Raw genomic sequence first — 12,375 nt, forward strand, 5'->3', positions numbered from 1 at the left:
CAACATGGCAGATCAAATTTTATAAGACTGCAAAAAAATGTGGTCACACAACTGGTGACAACTGGGACAAAGTAGAAATAGTCCTTTTTGGCTGTTACTTATATCTCATGGATTATACAGAACAGCCTTAGGCTGCATTCACACCATGTTTTTGCAATACAGTTCCCGTATACTTTTTCAATGTGAAAACCGTACAGAACCGTATTGAAAACCGTATGCATTGACTCTCCATTGAAAACCGTATGCCAAAAGATGCATCATGTTGTGTCCGTTTTGCATCCTGTAAGGTTTGGTCAGTTTTTTTTTCCTGTACCCAAAACCGTAGCCTACCACGGTTTTTGGTTCGGGTGAAAAACTGTATTAAACCGTATACATTTTTTTTTTTAAACATGGGAGTCAATGGGAACCGTACAGAACCGTATGTGCATATGGTTCCATTCGGTTTTCAGCATATGGTTTTTGACTTTGCACAGTTTTTTTTTTCTTGGAATTTCAAATCAAACAAGTGAAACTTTATTCAAAATGGAGTGAAAAGTTAAAAACGTATACTTATTTTTTTCTTTAAAAAACTGATGCAACCGGACATCACTTTTCAAACCTTATACGGTTTTTAACTGTATACGGGTTGAAATTTGTATACACGTTTTGAGGAATCCGTTTTTCATCAAAAACCTGATACGGGAACTGTATTGTAAAAACGTGGTGTGAATGCAGCCTTAGCAGCAGAACAGAGTTCTAAAAGCTTTCGGTGTCAATACAGACTACTATTCCCCAACAATATCATACTCCTGCAGTGTTTCCTACATCATGATGAGAGTTCTAGTTTTTCTACAGATTGAAGAACAATGTGCAACTGAGACAAGTATATTTGTTTTCTTCATTATCCTATGTACTAGGAGTCTCAAAAAAGTTCATCCCTACATGCAAGTATTGAGGCCGCTAAATTATGGGACTGGCTTTGAGTCCAAGGTCACCCATTGATGTCAGGCCCCCTTGATGGTATCTTTTGGAAACGTTTCAATGTTTATAAAAACTTTAAAAGGGGTTCATGGATAGAAGTATATATTTAAAAAAAAAAATAAATAAAAAACCTGTGTGGTATTGTATAATGGATTTGATAGAGCTGAGCTGCCAAATAAAGCTTTTAGAAAAGAGTAGTCAAATTTTTTACTTTAAAGGGGTAATCCGGTGCTTAGACATCTTATCCCCTATCCAAAGGATAGGGGATAAGATGCCTGATCGTGGGGGTCAGGCACCCCATTAAAATCAGTCCCTGGAGCGTGTTCGCTCCGGGTCTGATTACCGTCGATCACGGGAACGGAGCGTTGTGACATCATGGCTCCGCCTCTCAATGCAAACCTATGGGAGGGGGCGTGACAGCTGTCACGCCCCCTCCCATAGGTTTGCATTGAGGGGGCGCAGCGGGACCCCTGCGATCAGGCATCTTATCTCCTATCCTTTGGATAGGGGATAAGATGTCTAAGCGCCGGAGTACCCCTTTAAGGGTATGTTCACACTGATCAACTCCAGAGGCATTTGCTCAAGTAATTCCGCTTGCTTTTTCTGTCATTTTCAATTGACTTTATTGGACTTTCTGCTGTCCTGTTCACACTGAGGAATGTCTGCTAGCGGAATTCCAATGCTGAACTCTGTTCTGCCTGAAGATAGAACATGTTCATTCTTCAGGCGGAATCCTCGAATAAAAGCCCATTAAGTCAATGGGATTTTTTTCCTGACAAAATCCAGAAAAGTAGAATTGAATAGCCCCTTCCTTCATTCCTTTTCAATTCTGTGCAAATTCTGCATAAATTCCACCCAAATGACAAGTTAATTTCCTGACTGAAATTATTCCTCGTGAATTCCTCTTGGATTCTTCAGTGTGAACATTCCCTAAGGCTATGTTCACAATGAACTGAATGGGGATTCCGCTGTCCCATTCACATTGCAGAATTTCCAATGCTTTCCGCATTCTGCAAACACATTGAACATGCATTTAAAATTTTCAATTGAAGTTTGGGGCTTTGAATTTTGGCAGAATTCTGTTTTGAGCACACAGAAATTCCACTCAAATTAAGCAAAAGTGCATAAATTTTACAGCGAGCTTTGCAGAACAGAATTGAAGTGGAATCACATAATTTCTGCCGTATGAACATAGCCTTATCAGGTAAAACCCCCTTTAGGCCGCACGCACAGGTGCTCACAGTAGAACTACAAATCCCAATCCAACCACGGGCCTGACCTTAAATGACAGCATCGTTGTGATCTGTGATGAGGTCAGTTCTGTTCTTCAGACCCAAAATTAGGGTAGGGTCACACGTGCCATATTTTTCTCCTGCGTATTTTTCTACACATTGAAGTCAATGGAAACCCACTGACTTTAATGGTTAGGAACATATGCAGCAACAAAATACGGCACATGTGACCCTTCCCTAAACCTGGGACTTGCAGTCATAATATGCTCACAAAAAAAATAATAAACCCTGTCTGTTATATGTTCATGTCAATCCAACCCTTTAATACTCACTCACCCCATGCTATGCGAGAGTCTATGGCCAAACATAGACAGGAGACTTTGCTAAATTAACCTGAATTAATTCTGCTTTATTTAAACCGTGACGGTAAAATGTCAAAAACAAAGTGTATGGAGAGGAATGTGGGTCCTACAAGGTAAAATCATTCACCACACATGCATTATGGCAGATTTCCTGCGTGGAGGTAAAACCTCGGTACAAGGAGGCATCAAAAGAGTCGTTCAATTTAAATGGGCTCTCCCAGATGCAGAATCATGCCTTTTATCTTATTTGGTCATTTTTTTTAAAGATTAAATCCAGTACTGCAGGAATTTGGATAGATATTCATGTGGCTAGAAATAAAATGAAAAAAATTAAATAAATAAAGTAGAAGAAGAAGAAATTTGGTAACTTAAAGGGGTACTCCACTCCCCAGCGTTCAGAACATTTAGTTCCGAACGCTGGTGTGGGCTTCGCCACGCCCCTCGTGTCGTCACGCTCCGCCCCTCGTGACTTCATGCCCCGCAAACACACCCCCTCTCAGACTTGCATTTAAAGGGGTACTCCCGTGGAAAACTTTTTTTTATTTTTTTTTTAATCAACTGGTGCCAGAAAGTTAAACAGATTTGTAAATCACTTCTATTAAAAAAATGTTAATCCTTCCAGTACTTTTTAGGGGCTGTATACTAAAGAGAAATCAAAAAAAGAAATGCATTTCCTCTGATGTCATGACCACAGTGCTCTCTGCTGACCTCTGCTGCCCATTTTAGGAACAATCCAGAGCAGCATGTTTGCTATGGGGATTTTCTCCTGCTCTGGACAGTTCCTAAAATGGACAGCAGAGGTCAGCAGAGAGCACTGTGGTCATGACATCAGAGGAAATGCATTTCTTTTTTGGATTTCTCTTTAATATAAAGCCCCTAAAAAGTATTGGAAGGATTAAGATTTTTTTTTTTTTTATAGAAGTGAATTACAAATCTGTTTAACTTTCTGGCACCAGTTAATTTAAAAGTAAAAAAAAAATAATGTCCACGGGAGTGGGATGCGACGTCACAAGGGGCGGAGCATGACGGCACAAGGGGGCGTGGCAACCCCCAAAGCTGGCACCAGCGTCGGGAACTAAATGTTCCGATTGCTGGGTAGTGGAGTATCCCTTTAAGGGGTATTCCGGCCTGAAGCATTACTCATTGGTCAGTGTTTACCAACCAGGGTGCCTTGGGCTGTTGCAAAAACTACAACTCCCAGCATGCCCAGACAGCCGAAGGCTGTCTGGGCATGCTGGGAGTTGTAGTTTTTGCAACAGCCCAAGGCACCCTGGTTGGAAAACATTGGCACAGGTGACAAATGTTTGAGGTGAGTGTCAAGGGAATGGGGGTCTCCAGTTGCAATTGGCTGCGAACCTAGTGTGAACAGGAGACCAGGCATCACCCTGACTGGGGATCACATTGGGTTCAGGCAGCTTGACCCCCACTCATCGACCATTTATCAAATAATACATTTTGCAGGCTGGAATACCCCTTTAGGCCAATGATAGACTGCATTCATCATATAGTGGACCTGCCTCTTATACACAGTAGAAGCAGCCATTTTTGTCATCAAACAATATTCACAAGAATAACGCATGTCTTTTCTTAACACGCAATGATGTCCCAGAGGCACGTGAGGCCTATTGTGGCTTGTGCCGCAATGACAAAACAAAGCTCCTAAGGAATCTATATCCCCAAAATGGCTGCCCCTACAATGCGGAAGGCACTGTCTCTCTGCACCTGTGTAGGGCAGCAAAATCTGATCCTCTTTAGCTGCCCAACAGAAATGCACAAATACACCCAGCAGCGCTGCGATGATACCATCTGTGTACTGCAAAAGTAAGAACATCCTTCAGCAAGAAGAAAAGAAAAAAAGTGGGCTATCATCTGTGTTATGTTTCTTTAAAATCACCTATGCTTATGTGGATAAAAAGGCATTGTTACAATGGCTCAAAACTGTTTTTTTTTTTTTTTCCTTTTTTTGTTGGTTTAATTTTTACATAAGAAAGTCAAAAAGAAGGTGACAGTTTCTTTTAACTGGAAAATGGCTTCCCGGTCTCCTCCTTTCCTTTGTATTTCCGCTTGCCGTGTGTGAATGGGATGTATCTGTATTTGATCATGTGCTGGAAGACAAAAGTCCACAAATCAGATTAAGACATTATAAACAGGGAAAAAAATTATACATAAATAAAAATGTATATATTTATACAGTGATCCCTCAACTTACAATGGCCTCAACATACAATAGTTTCAACTTACAATATTTTCTACATACATTGGTCTTTTCTGGACCATTGTAACTTGAAACCAAACTCAACATACAATACTACGAACAGTCCAGATCTGCGAAACGTATCAATGGCTGGAAGAACAGACCAATCAGAATGGACATTCACTGGTAAAAGCCCTGTATTACAGGGAGGTATCACATGTTCTGTACTACTCTTTACCTCTGCCACAGTTAGCTGCTCCTTTGGATACCAAGTAAGAACTGCTGCATTTTACTTTTTTAGGATACTGTGTACTGTACAGGACCCTGAAGAAGCTCCTGTCCTATACATAGACAGTAATAACAGCTCCCTGCAGCTCTTTATTACTTTTATACGTATGGACTTGTTTTATCTATACAGTGGTCCCTCAACATACGATGGTAATTCGTTCCAAACGAGCCATCGTATGTTGAGGGATTCGTGCAATGTAAAGTATAGGAAGCTGTACTCACCTGTCCCCGCCGCTCGCGATGGTGTCCCCGCCGCTCCCGATGGTGACCCCGGACCTCCGCTGGGCTCTCCTGGTCTTCTCCGGTCCTCTGCTGTCTTCCGCAAGGCCTTACTGGGCCCGCGTAGCGACGTCATTGCGCCGCTGCGTACGCCATTCCTATTGGATGACATGCGCAGCAGCGTATGGACGTCATCGGAGAGGGCCGAGAAGACACCGGAAGACCAGCGCTGGACCCGGAGGGCACCCCGGAGCATCGGGGAGGGGTAAGTAATACTTACCGCACCACACAGGGAACATTAAGCTTCTATCCGGCAGCAGCTTAAGCATTTTGCGCTGCCGGATAGCACTTAATGCGATGGCCCCGACATAAAAAAGCGTTGTATGTCGATGCTGACATCGACATGCGATGGCCTCTGAGAGGCCATCGTATGTCGATTTCATCATATGTCGGGGCCATCGTAGGTCGGGGGGGGGGGTCACTGTATTAGTTATCTTCTTTAATTCTCACTTTTTCCTATTCTTGGATGACATTTTGGTGGCTTCAGAACCAATTACCAGGTTTACATAGACTTATGGTTTCAACATACAATGGTCGTCCTGGAACCGATTAATATTGTAACTTGAGGGACTACTGTATAATAAAGAGGACATGTCTGTGCTCCCAACGTTTTAGCAAATATTCCTTGTCAAAGACCATACTGGAGCAGTTTTTCTTAGCTTTTCATTGTGTAAAATCTGTTATGTGGAAATGTATAAATTAGGCTGTACGGCTGGGTTCTATGGCCTAAAAATCAAGCCTCAATCATTTGGGCATGGAAGAAGAAAATATTCATTATAAGAGAACTCCGACGGAAGTTTTTTTTCTAATTATGGCCATTGTGTGGGATATAAAAAATTAAACATCTTCTTACCGCTAGTGCTCCTTCCGGTGTCCTGCTCTGGTCCCCAGTAGCAATTAGTCTTCATGAATCTGTAGCAAGACGATTCACTAAGCTGCAGTATGACACACTGGGCCCAGGTGCTTCCACAGATGACAATCGCTGTGGGGGACCGGAGCAGGACACTGGAGGCACCACGGGAGTGCTGGTGGTTAAGTAGATTTTTTATTTATTTTTTTGCCACACAATAGGCAGAATTAAACTGACTGGAGAGTTTCAGATTGTGAAAGGGCAAATACTTTCATAAATTGTCAATTTATTTATACATTTTCAGGGGAAAAAACTAACTCTAAGAAAAGACGCACCATGGGGAATGCAAGTATTTGCAGACATTTTGGGGAGAGGTCAGGTTCTCTTCTAAGGCTAGGTTCACACTGCAGAATCTCCAGGCAGAAAGTGCGGACACTGCAGTCTCCAATAGACTGCAATGTGTTCCACGAGTATTTCCGCCTGAAGAATGAGCAATGCCATTCTTCAGGCAGAAATTTCCAAGGGGATTTTCCGTTTGGAAACCCATTCACTATACATTTTAGCAAGCTGAATTTCTGCTTGCAATTTCAAAGCGGAATTGCAGGGGGAAATTCAGTAGTGTGGACCTAGCCTAAGTGTACGTGTCATGAAAAATCAGGATCAGGAGAACAAGCAAGGGGAAGTGCAAGCTTAGCGAGTTCTCTCCCAGCTGTGTCACATGACCAGGATGGACTCATAATGTAAGTCTATGGGTCTGTCCTGGTCTCAGGTGTCTTGTATTGACAGGTACACTTTAGGCCTTCTAGTGACCCGAAATTAGTCGGAAATATCAAGATAGCTTTTGTGATGCTATTAGATTCAGTAGGAGCACTTTCTTCTTCCAAAAAATCTAAGAAATGGAAAATGATAACATCTTGGTGCTTCTAATGAAAACCTCCGTAGACTTCTAGAACTTGGATGGGGGGGGGGGGGGGGGATAAACAACAACGACAGGGGAGAACAACTTTTGGCTGCGAGCCTTCTCTTCCCATCTTTCACTACTGCTGTGCGCACCATTACAATACTTTATGGATTATCTCTAATCGTAGTCATGCTTTACTAACTTGTACAGGCCATTGTCATGTACTATGCTACCAATACTATTAGGAGATAAAAGAAAGAAATAACTTACCTTTATTTGTCTCTTCATAGTGATACAGAAAAGCATAATAAAATACATGACCAGGATGGGCCAGAATACAGGAACATTAAATGCATCAAAGAAGGTGCACACCATCGCTACAACAATCCCTTTAGTAGCCGAATGCCTGGAAAGAACAAAGGTAAAAAGGCTTATATATAAATATTACTAGAGATGAACAAAGTTAGTGATTCGATTCGTCACAAACTTCTCGGCTCGGCAGTTGATGACTTATCCTGCATAAATTAGTTCAGCTTTCAGGTGCTCCGGTGGGCTGGAAAAGGTGGATACAGTCCTAGGAAAGCGTCTCCAGCCCACCGGAGCACCTGAAAGTTGAACTAATTTATGCAGGCTAAAAACATCAACTGCCGAGCCGAGAAGTTCATGACGAACAGAATCCCTGTAACTTTGCTCATCTCTAAATATTACATCATAGATGTCCTTTCCACACCTTATTTAGTTATTTTTTCATCATCAGAATGGATGGACATGCTTGGCTCTTCTTGTAACTACCACAGCCTTGGATAATGTAGAGAGACAAGTGCAGCTACCTCTCTATTGATTTTAAAATGCAAAAACAAGAAAAACAACCCCAACATTTGGGCTGATTCTCCAGGTAGGTCTCATCTGTAGTGGCAGCCATATATGTTGTCTCTAAGCTTTCCTAGACAGACCTACAACTAAGAAGCTAAAAAAAAATTCTTAATGTGACTGAAGAGGCCGTCCCAATGACTACAAGGATAAGAAGCTAACACCAAGAGCCATAAAAACTAGACATATCAAAAATGAAACCCTTACCAAAACTTAAATTCTGGCAGCCTCCGGATGAACGGACGAAACTCTTCATTCTGTTTTGTGGGTAATGAAGGCCCCTCATCTACAAGAGAAGATCAAGGTATTCATTACATGTAACTGATAATGTCTTGCAAACAAAAGCTGGTGTAAAACATGGCAAAGCTTCAACTCAACTTGTTAACCAACTTTCTTAGCGGAACACCACACCTTCAGTCTACCATCTCTCCATCTACTGTGAAGTTAAAGGGGTACTCCACCCCTAGACAACTTATCCCCTATCCAAAGGATAGGGGATAAGATGTATGATCACGGGAGTCCTGCCGCTGGGGACCCCTGCGATCTCCCTGCTGCACCCGGCATTCGTTTAGAGTGTCGGGTGCAGCGCCGGAGGCTTGTGACATCATGGCAACGCCCCCTCAATGCAAGTTTATGGGAGGAGGCCCTTCCCATGACTTGTATTAAGGGGTGCGACATCACGAGCCTCTGCCCCACATCGCCAGCCATCCAGCACGGAGCGAAGTTCACTCTGTGCACCAGATGTCTAGGGTGCTGCAGCAGTGATTGCGAGGGTTCCCAGCGGTGGGACCCCTGCGATCAGACATCTTATCCCCTATCCTTTGGATAGGGAATAAGATGTCTGGGGCGGAGTACTTTGTTAAGTATTCTCTTTTGCAGCTTGAGAGCAACCTGGGAACTGAGGCCCCAGTTATAGGATTAGTGAACAAAAACCACAATGATGTTAGCCCCCGTGATCCCTACTCTACTACGTGAACCTTTAGACAGAGTTAAATAGATGCATGTGAATGACAGCAGTAGCTTTCATAAGGTTTAGTGCCCCTTTAATCACATACCTGATGCCAATCCACTGGCAGCACATAACATTTATACTGTACACAAAGGGATGAGTAAATAGAAGCAGTGTCAGACTGTACCTGAATCTTCCAATAAGGATGGGTCTACCTTCGGAGATAAGAATGCTATGAAGAGATTTAGATGGTAGATACCCAAGGCATACGTTACTATATACCAACCCTAGGGGGGGAAAAAACAAGAAAATGTAACAGCAAATAAGAAAAATACAAATGTAACACACCTAAAGCATGAATGAGAATATTACTATATGGTTTTGGTCACTTACTGCTAAGACTCCATGCACCCTTTCCCCACATCTGCTTTTATTGATGCATGGGCCTTGAAGGTGGGTGAAAGATGACAATGAAGGTGAATGACTTGTTTCTCATTCCCCTCCCCCTTATACAACCAGGCACAGGAAGGGGCAGGTAAAAATACAAGGGGTGTGCAGCACTAATACAATATTGTAAAATTGTTTTCCACAATAAAAATCGCAGACATAATCGATTAAAGATTTAGGATGGGGCTAAGATGAATCAAAATAAGACACTGTAGCATTATTTGGGAGCATATCCATGACAGAAGTCAGAAATTTCTTAGCAACCAAGAGACTTGCGAAAAATTTTAGGCAATTTTTAGGTCTGCCCTCAGTGGTACAGTGTTCATAAATTCCCCCCCCAGTCACGTGTGTGTGAGGCTTTAGGGATGGACTCACAATACGGTTTGTGCATACTGTTAATGCATATTAAAATAAAATAAAAAAAAACACATAAAAACTGTTTGGAACCATATACACGCATGCGCTTTCAAACAGTTCTCATTGACAATACTAATAAAAATAAAAAATCTATATAGTGAAAATATGGTTTTGGAACAGTATGCAAAATCAACTAAACCGCAACCGGATTCACTTTTTCAGTATGGTTTCTCAATGGTGGTTTAGGAATACAGCAACAAATACGGTTCTTTATGGTTTGATAATATAAAGTTACATAAACTATGGTGTGCATGCACACCTATTGTTGTGACCTCCGACCTCTGTAATTGCGCCATGATGATGCTCACAAATCATAGTAAAATGCCAAAGGCTTCACCAGGACGGTGATCCAGGAAGCAATCTGGCATGTTAGAACTGGTTAGAATGTCATCAAACACTGTTATTGGGAAATACCCCAAAGTTATAGGTGGTGGAACAATTGAATTTACCTGTAGTATATAAACTCTTATCATGTAGAGCATGCTTAAGCCAAGGGTCATCAACCATCGCGCCACTGTGTACGGTGTAGATTTGTCTAGGCATGACTGGTAAATCTGAAACGCAAATCAGACAAATCAGGATCAGAACTGAAGGCATTTCATTAAAGTCAAAATCACTGCTCACATCCAAAAGCTGAAATCACATTATTAAAATGTATTCTATTCTATTGTTTAAAGCAATAGTGTCACTTAAAAGGGAATCACATTCATGCTGCCTGAACCAAACATCAAGGAGTCACCCTCTTGGCTTCTGCCTGCCTTTTCCTACACCCTTAAAGGGGGTATTCCGCTGCTCAGCGTTTGGAAGCAACTGTTCCGCTGGAGCTGTCGCCGGGAGCTCGTGGTGTCATAGCCCCGCCCCCTCATTATGTCACACTCCGCCCCCTCAATGCAAGTCTATGGGAGGGGGCGTGTCACGCCCCCTCCCATAGACATGCATTGAGGGGGCGGGCGTGATGTCATGAGGGGCTGGGTTATGACGTAACAAGCTCCCGGCGATGGCTACAGCGTTCGGAACAGTTTGTCCCAAATGCTGAGCAGCAGAATACCCCTTTAATGTGAAGAGATTCATCAGTCAAAGCCAGTTAGGGGGGGGGGGGGGGGGGGGGTTGTAGGGGATGTCTAGGTACCTTGATGACTTGTGATTCTGGCAGCATGGAAGTGATGACAGGTTCCCTTTAAAAATACATTTCCACCACATATATCTAGGAGGGAATTTTGATTTCATGTCTTCAGGATCTGTATTTCTTGGCTAGAGTGGAGAACAGTAACAAAGTGTCTCCCCCTCTGGAGGACCTGTCTTGTATTACACAGGAGCTCTGTGTAATGTTTAATTTTTCCTGTGGTGGCGCTGCAGGGAAACTAAACACTTACTGCCCTGTTTCCCCACAGATTACCGGGAGTCTCTGCATCGGGACACTTTGTAATCTGGTTATCAAGGGACTTTTACCAAGTAAGAATTGTCCAAAACAGTGAACTTCAGAGTTTTTCAGAGATTAACTGAGGTGGGGCACTGCTGTGGCCAGTGACTGGCTGAGCGGTAATGTCATGTGCCGTCTGCAGCTTTTACCATACATATACAAAAAGGGCAAAAGTGTCAATATTATTAAACTGGCACACAGAGTGAATCTGGCACCAGCTATTCACTCTTCTTCCTTTTAGAGAATCACGGCTGCTATAAGTGTACACCAATATTTTATGTCAAAAAGTGGCCAAGTGCATTTCATGCACATTTTGTAAAACAGTTATGGAGTAAAAAAAATAAAAAATAAAAAAAAAATTAAAAAATGGTTTAAGTGACCCTAAAATTTGTGTATGTTTCCATTTACTGACAGTAAGAAGAAATCCCTGAAAATTGGGAGAAAAAAGGAAGAAAAAAAAAAAAGGGATCCTGAAGACAACCCCCTCCAGTTCTTTAAAATTCTTCCTTTTAACTAATCACAGTGATCGTAACAAGTATAACAATATTTTATGCCAAAAACTGTCCAAGTGCATTTCCTGCACAATTTGTAAAACTGTTATGGAACAAAAAATGAGTGCAAGTGACCCAAAAATTCGGCATACAGCACATATGTATGTATGTTTCCATTTGACAGAAAGAAGAGCTCCCTGAAATATGAACTGAAGAAAAAAAAATGTTGTTGTGTAAGGCCCCTTTCACACTATATAATTTCTCCGTCTTAAAGAGCCGTTATAATGTTCCGTTAAGGAAACCCTTAATACCGGCCGTTAAACGGCAGTTACAAAATCCCAGTCAAGTCTATGGGATTTTGTGATTAGCCTTTATGACTCGTTAATGCCCATTATGAAGAACGGATGTTATTTTGTGATGGGAGAAAATTAGTGCACGTCCATTATTCATAACGGGCATTAACAAGTAATAACGGCAGATCACAAAATCCCATAGACTTCATTGGGATTTTGTAACGGCCGTATGGCTGTACGGGTATGCTGGAAGTTGTAGTTTTGCAACAGCTGGGGGCACCCTGGTTGGGAAACACTGACTTAAATGGTCACTCATTAAAAAAAAATTTTGCTATTGCACTGCTTATGGTAAATAAAAAATATTTCTAATATACTTTGTTTTAAAAAAAAAAAAATGAAGCTTTCTATGTTTTATTTGTGCT

At 41.9% G+C, this 12,375-nt stretch overlaps 1 protein-coding gene across 3 annotated transcripts in view; it reads right to left on the reverse strand.

Moving 5' to 3' along the window:
• Nucleotides 1-4,495: 4,495 nt before the first annotated feature.
• The window catches only part of RER1 (retention in endoplasmic reticulum sorting receptor 1), a 29,955-nt gene continuing 22,075 nt past the window's right edge, over nucleotides 4,496-12,375 (reverse strand). For all 3 annotated transcript variants that reach the window (XM_056542302.1, XM_056542303.1, XM_056542304.1), the window contains exons 3-7: nucleotides 10,199-10,303; nucleotides 9,073-9,172; nucleotides 8,144-8,222; nucleotides 7,337-7,472; nucleotides 4,496-4,659 (exon numbers count right to left, since the gene is read on the reverse strand). In XM_056542302.1, coding sequence (XP_056398277.1) covers nucleotides 4,570-4,659; nucleotides 7,337-7,472; nucleotides 8,144-8,222; nucleotides 9,073-9,172; nucleotides 10,199-10,303 — 510 coding nt within the window. In that variant the 3' untranslated portion in view covers nucleotides 4,496-4,569. The remainder of the gene's footprint in view (nucleotides 4,660-7,336; nucleotides 7,473-8,143; nucleotides 8,223-9,072; nucleotides 9,173-10,198; nucleotides 10,304-12,375) is intronic.

This window comes from Hyla sarda, chromosome 10 (assembly GCF_029499605.1).
Source record: "Hyla sarda isolate aHylSar1 chromosome 10, aHylSar1.hap1, whole genome shotgun sequence".
Classification (NCBI taxonomy): Eukaryota; Metazoa; Chordata; class Amphibia; order Anura; family Hylidae; genus Hyla; species Hyla sarda.